The sequence below is a fragment of the Coloeus monedula genome (genome assembly GCF_965178545.1).
Source record: "Coloeus monedula genome assembly, chromosome: 11".
In the NCBI taxonomy this organism is placed as follows: domain Eukaryota; kingdom Metazoa; phylum Chordata; class Aves; order Passeriformes; family Corvidae; genus Coloeus; species Coloeus monedula.
In genome coordinates, this window is record NC_138791.1 from 8,547,075 (window position 1) to 8,564,351 (window position 17,277).

A 17,277-nucleotide genomic window follows, 5' to 3' on the forward strand; every position below is an offset into this window, starting at 1 on the left:
AACACAATCGTGAACACGTCCAGGGCTGGGGTATTCACAGCTTTGCTGATGGGTAAGGTTGAAAATCTTGTTCTAAATTATGTTCTTCTGAACCAAAAGCCTGGTGTTATTAAGATGAAAAGTTGTATTTTTATAAAATAATAAATCACACCTTAAATCTAGGTCACGCCTAAGATGTTAATATGATCCTGATCAACTATGAAAACTAGCAGGAAGCTGTAATCTAAAGAGTGCAGTTCTAGGTTTCCAGTACTTACCTATCTTCTATTCAGAGCATTCAGTGTTTATGCTTTTTTTTTTTTTTTTTTGGCTAGGAAAGTTAAGCTTCCCCATACTTGAGGATAGTTACTTTCTAGATCTCCAAGCTGGCCTATTCTTACTGTATCTGAGTCATTACTAGATACCTTTCAGTATTTCAGTGCTTTGAGTACAATCTAACAAATGCTTGCTTTAGAAGTGAACACTAGCTTTAAAATCCAGGCCCTGCCATTTCCTTTGCTGAGGATCCTGCAGCTCTGTCATATTCCAACCATGATGTATAATCAAACTACAACACTACTCCATCACATTTCTGGTCAGCTCAGACATACAGCTTCATCAAGCAGCAGTCTTTGCAAGCTGAACAGCTTTGCTTACACAGGAGAGGGGAAAAACCAAACATACCCATTTTCTAAGTCAGGTAACTTCCAAAGAAAAAAAAATAAAAATCAGACTCTTTTATTTTTGTTTAAAAAAATACGTACTTGCAGTCATGTGCTAGTTATCATAGTTGTTACCAGTTTACATGGAACTATACAGTGCTCCAGGTTAAATATTTAAGATAATTTAGGATATGAATGGCCACTTAATAATTTCTGGATTAAAAATGCTTTTCATCAGGACGTGCAAAAAAAAAATTTTCAAGTTAGCAATTAATGCTGAAGTGGTATAGTTTAAGTAATGTGATACATTAAACTTTTGGTCATGAGTAATTGTGTACAAAACATAACAGTATTAAAATACATTATTTTCATAAAAATACAGTTGTGACACTTTATATCTAAATAAGACATTTTTAGAAAGATGGTATGAAATATTTGTTATACAAAAGCATTTTCTTATAGCAGGATTATGCCATAAGTTTTTAAAAATTCTATCCAAGCGCTTAAAAGCGGAGTGGGTTTTTTTAATAACTGTGATGCACTTGACATATAAAAGTATATGCTGTGTGTACACAGTAGCATTACATTTACTGTACTTGAAACTGGTCAAAGTACAACACTACATGTGGAACAGCTGAGTTCTTATATACCACTGACACTTGTTCAAGAAGATAAACATCCCATTCTTGTTGCTTAATAATGCAAGAGGAAATTACTCTTTATGCATGTCTGCTGTATGCACATACCGAGAATAATTTCATGCTACAATTTTTTTTGCCAGTCTGACCTGTCCAGAGGCTTTTTTCAGCTGAAGCCAACATTTTCTCCCTCCAGTCTCATCACCTCCTCAAACACCTGACTAGTGTAAGCCACAAATAATAAGGTTACAAATTATAACAGGAGCTGACTGGTATGATGTCCAACTGAAACAGACTGTGTATCAGCTAACTCTATCCAAATCACCGATTTTAAAATCCCTATTAGAACACCATAGTATTTATTTCCTGTGATGAACACTGCATGCTTGCATTTACACAAGTGACCACTTGAAATCCTGGATGTCAACAGTTTAAAACCACAAATTAGTATATAATTACTTTAAGGCATGTAAGAGCACCCTAATAACTGACACTGAGTGGAAGAGACTTCCCTTCAGAAAATTTTTGTCAGCTGCCTTCTCTTCTTCAGAGATGCCAAATCAGTATCATTTTGGAGAGATGGCAAGAAGGAGAAATGCAGAAAGTTAAGAACAGATCTGGTAATTTCAGTTGTTCCTAAACAGTTTTGAAAGCTGTGATTTACTAGTAAAATACCTCAGTTATAAGGTATTCTGGCCAAATCACCAATTTGTCAGTTGGACTTACCACTAGCTAAAAACTAAAACAAAAAAAGAAAGAAAAATAATTAGATACTACATCAACAGGACAGTACAGGATCAATACTACCTACCCCTGAGTAGGATTGGGTATAGCAGCACCAATTAGAAAACATTCTGCAATGCCAGCACTGCACTGTAGTCCTATACTGTGGCACAGCTTCATATGACCACAGATTATTCTTTAAGAGCACTTATTTCAAACAGTATTAGACACAAGAATCCCTTTAGTTGCATTGGTATTGAAGTGGAAAAAACAGTGAAAATGATATAGTGGGCTATACTATTAGTACAGTCCAGCTGTAGTGTTAATGTTTTAGAGCTGTGTTCCAAACTTGGTAAGCCACTGTCTTCTGTGAGACTATTTGCCTTTTGGTTTTCAGCACCAAAAGAGCCCAGTAGAAATCATGTTGTGCCAGTTTTGAGCAAGATGTCCTGTAAGTCATCTGGCAGCGCCAGTATAATATCATTGATGTGTGTCTGCAGCTTTTTCAGTGTGTCAGTTTTCACAGGAAGATGTTCTCTGTCAGCCTGCAACTGCAAAGATACCAGAAAACATGATTTCTACTAAAATTGCAAGTTTACCTTAAGAAATATTGAAGTCATGTATTAGAAAATATGGAAAATGAATTCCTCATTTGTTGACTGAGTAGGAGTTTGGACAATAGCAGGTTTTCTCAGCAATCATACAACAGTGAGAGCAACACTGACGTGGACTTTCAGTTATAACAAGAAAATTTGGTTTTCTTCTTCCCTGGGGATTCAGCTCAGTCCCAGAGTTCCAACTAATTAAAAAAAAACCCCAGCAATACAATGCTTCCAGCATAGCTGGATGATGTTGGGAAGCCAAATAACTTTTCAGGCACGGCTGAAATTGACTGTTTTTGTTTTGAAAGCCTGAATGAATGATTGACTCTTTACCTACATTAAGAAGAATATTTTCATTTATGTACTTGAAAAAACAACTATATAATGCTTTTATGTAGCTAAGTCATGTTCAATTCAGTTACTTACCAGTTTATTTTTTAACTTTAAGACAAGATCCACTGTTTCTACCTCAGTATGCTTCTGACTCCAGAAAACCAAGTTCTAAAATTAAAAAAAAATTAAGCCTTTAAATATTTATGGTTACATATGTAATTTTCAAAAGTAGTCTTAACCCATAACTAATGTTCAGAATAGGTATTTTCTTTATTCCTATGCCATTTGCTAACCTCACTTTACCCATGCACTGTCTTTACTGTGAGCTGCAAAATCTACTTTATTTGCCTGTTTGCCCAGTACTTCACCTAATAGCAAACTTGCACACAAACACAATACAAATAAATTAAAGGGGGAAAAAAGTCTTGCCAAACAGGCTTAGTTTGAAAAAGAGCATCTACAATGCAAAACGGCAGTGAATGATTAGCAAATCAGAACTGCCAGCACAATGCAATATTAAAGCACTTCAGGGCAGTGCTTACTGTTTCTAGGGCATTAAAGGAGATCACAGTTGATAAGTAGTAAGATACAATCAAGTGAATTTTCTTATGGAAGTTCTGTTCCCCTACCCCCTTATGACTCACCTATGAAAGACATTTGTTCATGTACAAGGAAACATTTCTTTTGTGGATCAAAAGAAAAAACAATAAAGAAGCAGAATTGGTAATAAATTTGTAACACATTTCCTTTTCTTTGATTAAATCAGTGTCAAATACAACTGGATAGAGTCTACGTTGTATAACTGACCTGCAAATTATTTGGGCTGCTCTGTTTGAACAATCTGTTTGGATTTGCTACATTGTACTGTTTGGGAATTGACAAGGCAAGGGATAACAACAAATAGCTTTTGAAAAATAGCCAGAGCAATCTTGTTTGCTTGTTTTAAAGCTGTGGCATTGCCTTCCTTTATTTTTGTTCTTCCTATTCCCTCTCTAGCTGTACAATGTCTTCTCCTCTCGCAATTCCTTTATCAGTTGTTCTAACTCAAATTATATTGATACCCACTTTGGCTTCTTAATTAAGGAAGGGATCTTACAACATAAAAATATTTATGTGGCATTTTGTTATATATAAACAGATTTCACTTCTCAGCTTTCACTTACTGTGGATCAGTTGTAGGCTTATTTACTAACCATGTCTAATTAGCTGTCAATTAGCATGTCAAATTCGCTGAATTTTTACCTTTAAAGCTACGAACTATATCACAACTGAAAGTATGTTGTCAAGGATGCCAAGGATGGAAGCTGAACAGAATAATATTACCAAATAAGAGGAAAAAGCTTTTTTTGGGGGGTGGGTGTGTGTATTTGATTTTTAAAATATACAACAAACCAAAAAGTACTAAAGGTATGTTTTACAAACGATGACAGTTATAACAAGTGAACTGTATTTCATATTGTTCTCTTGCTGTGTTAGTTCTAGCTTGTACTTGTTTAACAAATTCATGTTTTACTAGATCAGAATTCACAAAACTGTCAAAAATTTCACGTTCAACCTATGAAAATGGGAGTAAAACTGACTTGTGGGAGAATATATTTTTATTGCAAGATGATAAATATAATCATAGGCACACATTTTTCTAACCTCATTACAGAGTGCTTCTAAATGAAGGGCCTCTAACTTCTGTGTCATTTCTTTCTGCCGGCTCCTAAACCAACCATCAAAGTTTGGCGATTTCAAAAAATGCCTGGTAAAACACCAAAGAAAAATACATTTTATATTTTAAGTACAATTTGGTAACAGGGTTTTTTACATCATCAAATGTAATTATATTTGAGATTGAAGAAGATATTAGAACCCTTTCTCTACTTTCCAAAAGATGTAATATTCTGAAGTAGAGATTAACAGGTGCTTCTAGTAATTAAGACAAGGATTGAGAAAAGAAGGTAAAGAACGTGTCTGAAACACAATAAAGATTAGGAAATTTTAGGAAAAAAAAAAAATCAAGGCTCAGTTTGAAACAGCCTAATTTTAATCTTTGTGTTTGATTGGAAGGAGGAATCAAGCTAGGACCAGAAATAAAACCACAAATAACACTGATCTACAGAAACCTGTAACGTTAGCAGAGAAAGAGATTTAGGCAAGTAAAGTATACTTAGTACTATCAATTTCTATTAAAGCATATATTCTAAAAGAAAGCCTTATTCAAATCAATCCTGATTGTAAGTTTGCTCAGGAAAAAAACAGTATTAATACTACTGATGTGTCTTAATTTAGATAATTTTTTATGCTGATGAAATAAATTACCTGTAAAGTCCTATCCAATCTCCCTTTAAGCCTGAGGTGAGCTGTGGTCCTGCTTTTTCCAGTGTCTTCATGAAGTCGTCTTGGCTAAACTGCCTCAGCTGTGGTGGACTCTATGGAAAGAAAGAAAATAAAAAATTAGCAGACCTTAATTTCTCTGATCACCAATTTCCACCTCATTCAAATTATACTTCCTTACCTTCCAGGGTGATATGCATTTCTGCAAAGGCATTAGGCTTGCTACATAACGTTCCTGGGGAAAGGAAAAGGAAAGGTTGTTTGCATAACCAGTATTAAAGATACACAGTCCATGTGTGTGTTTACTTATTGCTTGTGACCACAGCATTTTCTCTTCTCAGTGTTAGTACAGGGTGCGGTTGTGTGTATTTACCACATGAGAAGACAAGAAGGAGCTTATCTTATACAGATTGTATTTCCCAACTCCAGAACTTTAAGCCAGCAAAGTTCAAGAAGGACATGAGGCAAAGAAGGACAGGAAGCAAACATACACATAGAATATCTATATCCTGAACTTCAGCCACTGGTAAACAATCTCTCTTTTCTTTGGGAACAGTCCACAGGTACCTTCATATCATGGGTGATTCCAAACAGTAACCACACTTCATATCAAGTGTTTGGAAGAGATTTTCTGAGTCCCTCACCCAAACATTAGAGTTAGAACTAACCCACGGAACACTGTCTGAGCTGTGGCCATCTCTGCTCTAGCAAGGCTTGGCACAGGCATGGCCAGAGCCCCAAGGTGTCCAAGGCACAGGGAGTGGGGCCATGGCCAAGTGTCAGGTGTGACAGCAGGAGGCACCTGTGCCTCGCCAGCTGGACCCAGTACTGGACCCAGGCTTGATTCCAGGGGTACACTGGAGAGCTACTGGACTTAGGGTAACTCCAGAAAAACTACTCCTTGTTACTTACGTAAAAACTCAATTAGTCTAAGAACTCACTAATGGAATAATGAAACTTTCCGTCAATTCCAAGAAATATCGCCGAAGTATCACACTCTGTGCTTCCGTAGGACGTTTCTGTTGTACTCCCTTAAAAAAAACCAAAACAACAAAACACAATCAGTCTGTTACTCCGAAGTATGTAGGTAGTTGTGGTGGTTTACTTTTCATGAATATTTATTCCAGTGTTTCTGTATTCATTTGCCATAAGCCCACACACAGCACCTCCTACCCTGAACCTGGAAAGGAAAGCAGTAGCATCAAGTCCTTTTGTAAAGAAATATTTGTCTTTGCAATTACTGATTTTTTTATTTTCATGTAAAGAAACTCAAGGAAAGAAATGTTTCTATAAACAACTGTTTGCAAATCAGTTAAAATTTGGTAGCTCTGAGTCTTACATGCCTCATGCGTGAGACTTTTAGACCAAAGAGACTGCGGGTGGCAGAGGATGGAAAACCTCAACACATGAACAGATAAATACTTGTAATCCTCTAAACTATCAAGCTAATTTATTGAGTCCTACCATTCATATGGTTATAGAAGCTGCTAACAAGGCAGCAGCCCTTCTACAATGAGGGTGTATATCAATCTATTTAGTTATGACTGGGGTAAAGGAACCAGAATCCAGTTTCATTTTGATTACACAAAGTGCAGCCTTAAATGAAAACACTGTACAACAGTACACAAAACACACAAACCAGTTTCCATTAAGAAGTGACCTGCACCATTACCTTTTGCAACTGCTTAATGATTTCTTCATCTTTGTTCAAGTATGGCTTATAAGAGGTGTAAACACCTAAAGAAAAAAAGCAGCATATAGCCAAAGGAGAAATGAGGTATGCCTTTTAAAATCGTAACACTGGCAATTTAACTCTGAAGTTATTACCAGGTTTGGAGTCCAAAGTTTTTAGGTTCTTCAGTTTTTTCACTTTCACCTGCTTTGGAACTTCACCTGCCAAAACACATAAAGTCATCTTACTTGAAGCCTATCTAATATTGTAAGAAACATTAGAAGCATTGACAAGAATCCAAGTACATATCCAGAACACACATGAACAACAGCAAATAAGACTTTTAACTTTATATAAGGGTTCCTTGTTGAAAAGAAAAAACCAAACAAAATACCTGAAAATCAACAAAAACACGAACAAGCAAAAAATGAACCAAAAAACCCCACAAACAAAACCAGCCAAAGGATGACCTTCCAAATCCAAGAAGCCAAATAAATATACGGATATATACCAGTGAATAATTGTTTTCTTAATTTCATATTTTTATTCCATCTTCCTTTGTTCCCCCTTAGTGTAAATGCTTTTGGGAAAAAATCTTTGGTACCTTGGCAAAATTAAAAATTTTATAGAAGAAAATAAAATAGTAGCCACGGATTTAGTGTTGTAAGAAAATTAATTTAAGCCTCCTTTGTCATAGGCCATACTAAGGGCTTTTGTTTTGTTTTTCCAATTTATCCTGCTCCAACCAGTAGACCCTAAATCCTGTTATCAGTCTTGCAGCCTCAGCAGAACCTTCCTCCTAAATCTATTTGGATGCTTGACTTTAGAAACAGTTAAATTGCTATTGAAACTGCAGAGTGGGGGAAAATGTAAAAAAAAAAAAACCAACAAAAAAAAAATCAGAAGCTCTCTCTTTATCCCTAAAGAAATAAAATATACATTTTTCAAGACAGGTCAGACAGATACACCTCTAGAACTTCCTGACTAAGCATTTCCCATAACTACATCAAAACTACAATTTCATACTTAAAACTGCATATCAAATTTGAAGGCCACCTGTTTATATGGCTTTTCAGAGTTTAATTGTCTACTTTCCAAACATTAACTACACAACAGTGAAGTAACTCCTCCCCACAATAACCTAAGCCCCCACAGGTATTCTGACCATAGACAGACATGGTATTTTAAAGTAAAGCAAAACCTTGCCTAATTATATTGAACACAGTATGCAATCCTTAATTAATTCAGTGTATTCAGAAATTAAAATTAACTTCTTCTGCAAAAATTAATTTTATGGTGTTTTATCTTAACGACATATTTATGCATTCCCACTGTCAGAACAGCATAGTGAACCTGTCACAGCAAACAGCTACATTCAGGAATTTCATACAATAATTAGAGTGGTGCAGTATTTTACTACAGGCTGGCAATTGACATGTTATACAAAGATTACATCAAAATTCTACTCAATCATGTAAGGAAATCATCCAGACTGAACAATTAATAACTACTGGAATATTGCCAGATTAGAAATATATTATCAAAATATTGTCAACAACTTTTTATATTACTGTAACATTCAAACTTAGCTTTCACACAGGTCTTATGTTCTGTGCTGGCTGTGACTGATTTATTACATTCTACTCACACTAAAATTAACATCAGTAATATATTATGTCTCATTTTAATACCTTATTGGTAGAGATACAAAATCAGGACTCTGAAAGGTAGAACATTATTACTAATGAGTATTACTACCTTTTGCATTTAATATACTAGATTTAACAAGACATAGAGAAGTCAAGATTCTAATTTCACTTGACAGATTTACATCCATGAAAATTTAGTTAGCATTAAACTAAACTAATGGAACATAATTACATATGTTTGTAAATAAATAAGCACACAGTTAGATCCCATCACACAGGATTGTAAAAGATATTTTTATTTTACCTGGAAGTTTGATATCTCCAATTCGGATAATGTGAGGCCAGTGCTGAAGTGTTTTAGCAAAAAAGGGATTTGTCACCCCTAGAATGACAGATGGCCTAGAAAAATAATGACAATGTTTAAAATACAACAGCAACAGCTTTTGCCCTAACAAATACAAAAGGTAAACTTAAATTCTTAACTTGAAATTATTTTCCTTTGGTATTTAAGAGAAACATTTTAAATTGCACATAAGAGCACAAATGTTTATCAAAGTTTCAAAGTTTTAGAAAGTAAGACAGAGGCATCTTAAAGTACAAATGGGAGTGAAGAATAAAAATTACATCATCTGCTTAGACTTGGCTAAATTCTGCCCATTTGCAATGGAGAGAACAGGGCATTATCTGTTATTGGAGTTTTGTGATGTGTTGGTTTTTTGTTGGTTTTTTTTTTTTTTTTAATGAGCAGGAATCTGACCCATATTTGAAAGACAAATCGCTACTTTTCAAGGTTTGATTGTAACAAACTCTCAGTGCTTGAATGTGCACGTCATTAAGAAAATGAGACACTTAATATGCCACTTGCTTTAAGCAGTAGTTATCAAGTGACGCAGCACAAACACATTAACAGCACTATGCCCCAGCTCACACCCTGCCAGATTTTTCTGTCTGCTCTGTGCTTGGCATCTGGCTTGGGGGGTGCACAGGGGCACCCAGGGAACAAGAGGCAGTAAGAGCACAGGGCTGCTGCTACAGCATAGGCCTGCAGAATTTGGGATTTATAGCACTGATATGATGACATAGGAACATATTTTTCAATATAGTGGTTTCCATCCATTTTACAGTCAAACATCAGCTAAGGAATATAGCAACAAGTCTCACTGAACCTGCCATCTTAAAAATAAGTTATCATTTTGTCAGATTGGTCTTAAAAATCACAAAATTTAACACTTTCTGTACACTATCCTTAAGTTTCCCTGCCCCCCTCTTACTAAAGTAATAAAATACACAGAATTGGCATCATTTGGATTCTTCACCTTCTTAGATCCACGGCTTTAAAAGCCTATTTCCAATTTTTCCAACTGTTTGTTTTCCATAAGAAAGAGCAATTTCAGCTCTATTTCAAATACTAATCCAAGTAGTGACCAAACTTTCTATTTTGCTACAGTGGATGCAATTTTGAAACACATGCAGTTTAACCAAACTCTTCCTGGAATTATTTTTAGAAACTAAATTACATACTGCATAACCATTCCCATGGAACACAATCTAAAACATATTGCCTATGTTTATGTGTTTTTCCACTGCTCTATCTCTGGAAATACATCTGTTGAGAGGAAAACTACAGTAAAAAAACCAACAAAGCAAACAAAACATCCAAATCAACAACCTCTGCCTGTTCTGATATTAGAAGAAATTTATCTATTAAAAGATCAGTGAATCTAGCATATGCACTCCATTCCCAAATCAAGCTACATTTAACTAACATGTATTAAGAAATACTGGAGGCGTATGCTCTCAAAATAAGAGCAGGATTTAAAAGAAATAAAGAGGAAAAAATGTGTCCTTAAAGCAGTTTTAAACATCACTGGTTTTGGACATTCACATTCTTAAAAAAAATAAGCTTAATTTCTGAATTATTTACAATAATAACCTAATAAATTTAGTGAAGAGATATTTGATTTTTAAATTGTCTCAGTTAGGACACCAACTGACTTAGCTTTACAAAACAGCTGTATGGATGTTGGATTCTACAAGTCACTTTGTTTAGCAGTTAATTAAAAACTAAAACAAGTACAGCAGAATTTCCAAGGAGCTACTCTGGAGCTGGTGTTGCACAGACAAGCCCTTATGGAAAAGCAAGAACTCTTCTTGGTTTCACACTTGCAGTTTGACTCATTCTGTAGAGAAGTATCCAGTGAAGCTCAAGCCTAGTTTAATTATGGCATTGTTTCATAACTTCTTTGTCCTATCTAACTGGAATGAAAACTTATATCAGTTGTTTACTGCACACTGCAAGATAAATCTTACCAAAAAAAAGTCTAAACCTTATTCTCTTAATGATAGAAAACCAGAATAGTTAACAGTATTTTAATCCTAATTTATGGTTACAAGTGGTTTTGAGCAACATCTTCCCCAGAGAGTTTTATTTACTTACGGGGCTTGTGTGCGAGTTGTGTATTCTTTGAATTCACTGTCGTGGATGGTGAAGTATGGCCTGAAATCACTGCAGTATTTCAGTGGTGAAATGCAGCTGCAAGGTACAAAGAGGATGAGCTTGGTTTATGTATTCAGTGCAAACTTTCATGAAAGACACAAGCAGCTCTAAACTTTGTAATGCTTTTTCACACTGAGATCAAATGAAGGTCCACTCAGATGCAATGTTACACTGACTCCTTTTAACATTAGTTAGGAAGCTGTACTACATTTACCTAACAAGGGCCAACACAGTTTCTGAAGACTCTGCTGGTGACGGTGCCATCACAACAAGTGGTTCTCCCAGCAGCACCAGCTCCCAAAGCATCTGAATGTGAAAGAACACTGGACAGAAACACCTAAAAACAGATTGAGTTATTTTAATCATTTGACATCATAAAATACATATTTCTTCTGGTTAATAAAGGGATAAAAAGGAAGTTTGGAGTAGTATTTTAATAGTAATTTGAAAACATAAAATACTCTTGTAAAATGGAACATTTAATGAACTTGCTCGTTTATTGCAGTTTCAGCCTGTATATTGTCCAAACTGTGTTTTGGCAAACTTCACAGAAAAAGAATATTAAAACCAACACTGATAAATGTTGCATACAAGCAATGAGACATATTAAGGAACTGTCATAATCAAAAACTATGTGGGAATTCACAACTAGGAATCGATCAGTCCAAACTCCTACCTGAAAAGATCTACTTCATGAACAGTCGGTAAAGCCATGGAGATCTGAGCATCTGCCTAAAAGACATCGCAATGCTTGGTTTTTAGTCATCAGAACACCTAGGTATTAAATGAAATGGTTTCCCTTAAATGCTTACAGACAGTAGACAGTATATAGCCTAATTATTTATGTACTGCTGCAGTATATAGCACATTATCTCCACAACTACCTTTGTGTTCCATGAGCAAGATATCCCCCAAGACAGACCCCCCCCCCCCTTACAGGCATGTGACTTCCAGTCCAGAAAAGATATAAAATACTGAAGCTGTTTTAAACAACTGCACATGAAAGCACAGACAGATTTGTTTTATAACCATCTCCTATGACTAAAGACTTTTAATTCTAGATTCATCCTCAAAAAAACCCAAATTATCCAAACATTAAAAGATTGTTCAGGTTAGTAATTTTTTCAGCCAACTATCTTCTTCCAGAACCTGCATATCTATCCCTGCTTAGGGTAACTGGGTTAGAATATCCTTTCTATAAGAATCCAGATCTGGACTCCTCCATTCAAAGTTTCAAAGACTGTGGATTTCATTATTATCAAAGTGTATGACAATTTGCTACCAATCTTTTCTAACAAGTTTAAAGTAAAAGAATGAAAGCACATCTCTAGCTTTGTCTGGGTTTATATACAATATCAGTATCTAATCTCTACCTGGTGCATATTCTGTACTATCGGTGTTGTTCCAGGCTTGTCACGATATGTTGGAATCCGCAACTTGGAAAGAAAAAGAAAGATTTATTTTTCCCTGTATTGAATCCAGCAGATACTTAAAATGCTGACTTAGAGATAATTTGTAATATTTAGAGAGGATATACGTGATGCTTGTTTACAGAACTTCCACCTACAGAATTTCCAATTGCAAATTGAATATTAGAATATGAAAATAACACTCTAGTTAAAAAAGAGACTATTGGTAAAACAAGTCAAACTTGTTACTGTAATTTCAATTAAAATACCTCTAATGTTGGAAAGAATGATCTGAAATAAGGTCTTGGGGGTTTAAAACGGTACAGAATTACTTTTAGAAAAAATCCTCTCTTAAAACATTAAGATGTTCTGGTGAATGAGGCAGAATCCAAATAGTCTGAACACAAGTATACTTCTCTGGTCTCACAGTTTGCATCTGTAAGTCCTGAGTACTAGAAATGTGGTCATACTGGAGGTTGGTATGCACAAATGGATGTCATTTACACACAACACTTAAAACTGCCCAAGCAGAGTGAGAAAACAGGGACACAGTATCACTGGGCAGTAATTATAGTTTTACTCAGTTTAGGAATGCAATTTCAGCTCTCATGGGTAAGAATTATTTATGAGATAAAGGCAGGCAATACCCAAACAAGATATAGCTGACACTCCTCATCATCCAGCACCCAGAACTGTTTTATTAAATTTCTTCTTTCAGAACAGTTTCAGAAACTTCTTTCTCTCCCTGGTGATGCATACGTCTTGCCATAAACCTGAGAGCATCTGCTGAGAAGGTACTTCTGGCTGTAACCTCCAATTTCATCAAACCCATTTAATTGCATTTCATATGGAGATGTTACGACTCCCAGTGGCCCAGTTCTTAACCACTGTTTAAGCTCTACACTTCCTCCCCATGCACTAAATACAACTTCTTTAATAGTTTTCTTCAGACATATTTCACTGCCATTGAAAATTATAAACAGCACAAGCAATTATTTCTGCTGTGTGGGCCAAAAATGATTTTTACTTGTCCACTTTCAGGAACGAGAATGATTTTCATCAATATATTTAATTTGCTTGACTGGAACTTAACTCTCAGTATTTTCAAGTGCTACTTTACGTTTGATTTGAGAAATATAATTAGCACTAAAGTCTCCTAGAATACAAATTGCAGAGGGATGATACAGACACTGCAATTAGTAGTTGTACTGAAACATCGCTTTTTAGTATCTACAAAAATTAAAAATTAACCTAAGCACCATAAAAGATCCTCCCCCCAATCAAAGCACTGAATCAGGATCTTCCAGACCTTCACTCTGAGTGCAGTAAACATCTGTTTACTGCACTCAGTAAACTCCTGTTTGGAAGAACAGGACAATGAAAACAAGGCACAAGGCTGTGAGGACCTGTACAGTAAAAGGTGGGGAAAACACCCTCAGAGAAGAGCAAGTGCAGGAGTACTTACCTTCATTATAACACCCATAATCGGCAACTGCAGAACTTTCCCTGGTACTGGTGGTGGCCAACGATCAACGTCACTACAAACTGAAAGAAAATATGAGAGTTTCTGTAGGCTATAAATCATGATCACAGAGTCACCTTTGTGCACACTGCAACTTTAAATTAGTGCTAATAGTCCACAGCTGTTCTACTTGTCTCTGGATCACACTAAATAAGTTTCACAGCCTTTCAGACATTCTTTATGTATTATTCCATTAGAACTGTAAAGTTTTTAATTTCAAGGAAACAATGTTCTCTGGTCTTCCATTTTTTGTAGCAACAGGACTTCCAATTAGTTGAAGAAATGTTATCTGCAAAACCATGAAAGTACGTACTAAAAAACTTTGAAAACACCTACATTTATGTACATTGGCTACTACTGCAGAACCAATAAATACCAGCTGTTAAGAAAAAAGTTGGCTTCTAGCTTGGCTAGAAAGTTCTCCAGCATTTTCTTGTAAACCATTATGAATATAATACATAATTCTCATAGTGTCTGATTATTTTGCTCATAATACAACCTCTCAGGAAAACAGGTGATTGAAAAACGCAATTCCTTCACGGTTTATGCAAATTGTTGCTCAGTGAAAGCAAAAAAGCGAGAAAGTTGGATGGGGCAGGCACAGTACACAGAACAGAGCTCTTTCAGGCAAAGAGCAAATAACTTTCCTATTTGTCCTTCTCCAGCTCTTTCAGCTCTGCAGTAAGGCTGAGGAACCTGCTACCAGTGCTGCTCTGTTGCTTTTTCCATTTGGTCAAAAAACAAACAAATCACACACATAAAGAAAAACAAGCCTCAAGCAAGATGACATTTGTACAGTTGCTTAGCAAAAGTTGTCAGACTGCCCAAAAGGACTTGGGTGGTGAAGAGTGCAAACTAAGGATTGCCATCAGCTCCTTGTGCTCAACAGCTGGTCCTGAAACACACACAACCCTAGATGTGTTTCAGGAAGGACCTCCAACTCTCCCAGGGAGGATCCAGAATTCAATTAGCTCTGTTCAGTGATCTAGAAGTCAAGCCAGTTTGCTAAAATTTCAACCCTCTACCCTGCAAGAAGACAAAACCACAAACTAGAACACGACAGTGTTGCTTATTTCTCCAGAACAAGTATGTGATAGTGTAAGAGCTCCTCCACAACAACATTGTAAGATCAGTACCTGCTTCCAGGAAAGCTTCACTTTTTTCAAAATATTCTGGCGCTATTTGCTTGAGCATGGTACGAAAGAGATGGACATAAGGCAGCTTGCTGATGAGGACCAGCGACTGGAATAAAGAGTTACAAAACAGAAACACAATTTCAAATTAACACTACCCCTCGGTTCTACTGCACCTGTTCCCCTCAGACAACACCAAGTGTGACTTTTCTCACATATGCAAGCCAACCACACATCTGACTACAGACAAACTGCAAACAACCCCCAAAACTTCCCAACTTTTTGTTTTTAAACACAGACACAAAACTATCTCTTCTGACAGTAGAGCTGGAACATAGCACAGCTGATGTAAAATTAGACCAATTTAACATAAATTAACAACTAATTTAGTTAGAGAGCAAGACAGTTTTCCTGTTCCTCTGCAGTCACTGAAAAATAATTAATTTGCAAATTAATATTTACCTAAAAGAACTGAAATTACCTTCTGGAAATAGCCTCTTTTTAATGATTTGTCTCGAACTTGTCTGAAATACACATAGCCATAGTAATATGCTGAATCTTTCTGCAAAAGAAAGGAAAGAATTCAATACAACCACCTGATATTGCCCCCCTTTCTGAAGCATTCAACAGACAGTTTAAAAGCCTATTCCCCTGCAAGCTCCAAAGTTGATTAGCTACAATAAACTAGAAGGATTACTGTGTTTATTGGCATAATCTTTTTTCAGTAAGTACTTCAAAGAGAAAACTTCAGTGTGTGGAAACAGCTGTGCTTTCTGGCTTTACTATTTTTATATCTACATTCTCCTGACACACTGTGAAACCAAAAATAGAAATAATTTCCTGGGGAATAAATCAGCATTAACAATTCTGCAAAGTAGCACTAAAAAGATTTTAGCAGTTAAAAACCTTAAAGCCCTGACTTGAAGAGATAAAACCTAGTCTTTCAATGTACTAGTTTTACAAAAGATTTTTGGAATATTACAGAAGTAGGCTCTCACATTTCAAAGACCAGACATCAGCTTCACCCTTCCTACAAACAGGAATTCAAGTGTTGGCCACATAAACAGAACTAAATTGAGTTTGAGAATCAGGCTTCCAGAGGCCTCAATATTCCCTATGGACATGATGAGAACAACTTTTGGCCGCTACCTCTTTTAGGTAACTGCTCCATCTTCAAAAAGTGAAGGGTGAAAACTCAGAGAGATAGCCCAAGTTGCTTGGATTTTTTTTTAATAACATTATTAAGCACTTCATATTTCCACAGCAGTAACGGTTCTTACAATTTGATCTACAGGTTTCTAGTCAATAATGAAATAGATCTGGGCTTCAATTTAATTCCTTGTAATCCAAAATCCATACTAATAAAACTTAAAGAATAGTTAATGAAACTAATTATTATTAAAATTATAATAACATGCTACAACAAACATGAGTTTTGACTTTCAGGACATCCAGTTCAGAGATTTTTCTTTTCAAACATTATATTTAAAGGTGAAGACCCACAAATTAACATTACCCAAAAGAAATTTAACTTCATTTTTTCTCATTTCCAACCTTTAAGTAAACTGGTAGATCTCTATCCAATTGATCCAGAAAACAACACAATGAGACCTTCCTTCCAGGAGACCGTCGGAATCTAAAACAAAATTGTGTATCCCCAAGACAACCTACATGGGGGAAGAAATAAACAACAAACAGACAGTATTCTGAGTTTGAGCCTTGTTTAATGTGAGCACTTGCTTACAGCCAAAGAGGTATCAGAGTTTTGATTCATTTATCTTGCATTGCTCTTGTGAACATTTATATCTTCCTAATTTTATAAGTGAAAAATTTGGCACCTTTGGCAACAGTAAATATACTGTCCACAACAAGGAAAGAAAGTCACTGCCTCACAGTGACTATCATGCCCTCAAACAGGTCAAATGGCTGTTCTCCTACTGGCATTACCCATTTCATTGGTATGCCTGTATAGTTTTCATCATCTTAGCCATGTCGTTCCTCTGCTAAATGGCTGCACTTTGCCTCTTTTTTTTGACACCATACAGTTCACACAGAAGTCACACTGTAGGAGTGCATTATGCTGATATCTGTAAATCCACAGGCAGGTCTAGGATTCATTTTGAAAGCTGCAAAGCT

General features: G+C 35.8%; 1 protein-coding gene across 5 annotated transcripts in view; it reads right to left on the bottom strand.

Moving 5' to 3' along the window:
• Nucleotides 1-749: 749 nt before the first annotated feature.
• DENND6A (DENN domain containing 6A) overlaps nt 750-17,277 on the bottom strand; it is a 29,227-nt gene continuing 12,699 nt past the window's right edge. For 4 of the 5 annotated variants that reach the window (XM_082288670.1, XM_082288671.1, XM_082288669.1 and 1 more), the window contains 17 exons: nt 16,696-16,808; nt 15,623-15,703; nt 15,145-15,250; nt 13,952-14,031; nt 12,451-12,513; nt 11,754-11,809; nt 11,292-11,414; nt 11,018-11,113; nt 8,885-8,979; nt 7,087-7,152; nt 6,932-6,996; nt 6,201-6,290; nt 5,441-5,494; nt 5,245-5,354; nt 4,582-4,684; nt 3,031-3,105; nt 750-2,553 (listed from right to left, as the gene is read on the bottom strand). In XM_082288670.1, the coding sequence (XP_082144796.1) occupies nt 2,422-2,553; nt 3,031-3,105; nt 4,582-4,684; nt 5,245-5,354; nt 5,441-5,494; nt 6,201-6,290; nt 6,932-6,996; nt 7,087-7,152; nt 8,885-8,979; nt 11,018-11,113; nt 11,292-11,414; nt 11,754-11,809; nt 12,451-12,513; nt 13,952-14,031; nt 15,145-15,250; nt 15,623-15,703; nt 16,696-16,808 (1,508 nt within the window). In that variant the 3' untranslated portion in view covers nt 750-2,421. Of the gene's footprint in view, nt 2,554-3,030; nt 3,106-4,581; nt 4,685-5,244; nt 5,355-5,440; nt 5,495-6,171; nt 6,291-6,931; nt 6,997-7,086; nt 7,153-8,884; nt 8,980-11,017; nt 11,114-11,291; nt 11,415-11,753; nt 11,810-12,450; nt 12,514-13,951; nt 14,032-15,144; nt 15,251-15,622; nt 15,704-16,695; nt 16,809-17,277 lie in introns of those variants that run through there. The other variant, XR_014226731.1, reaches the window with a different exon arrangement.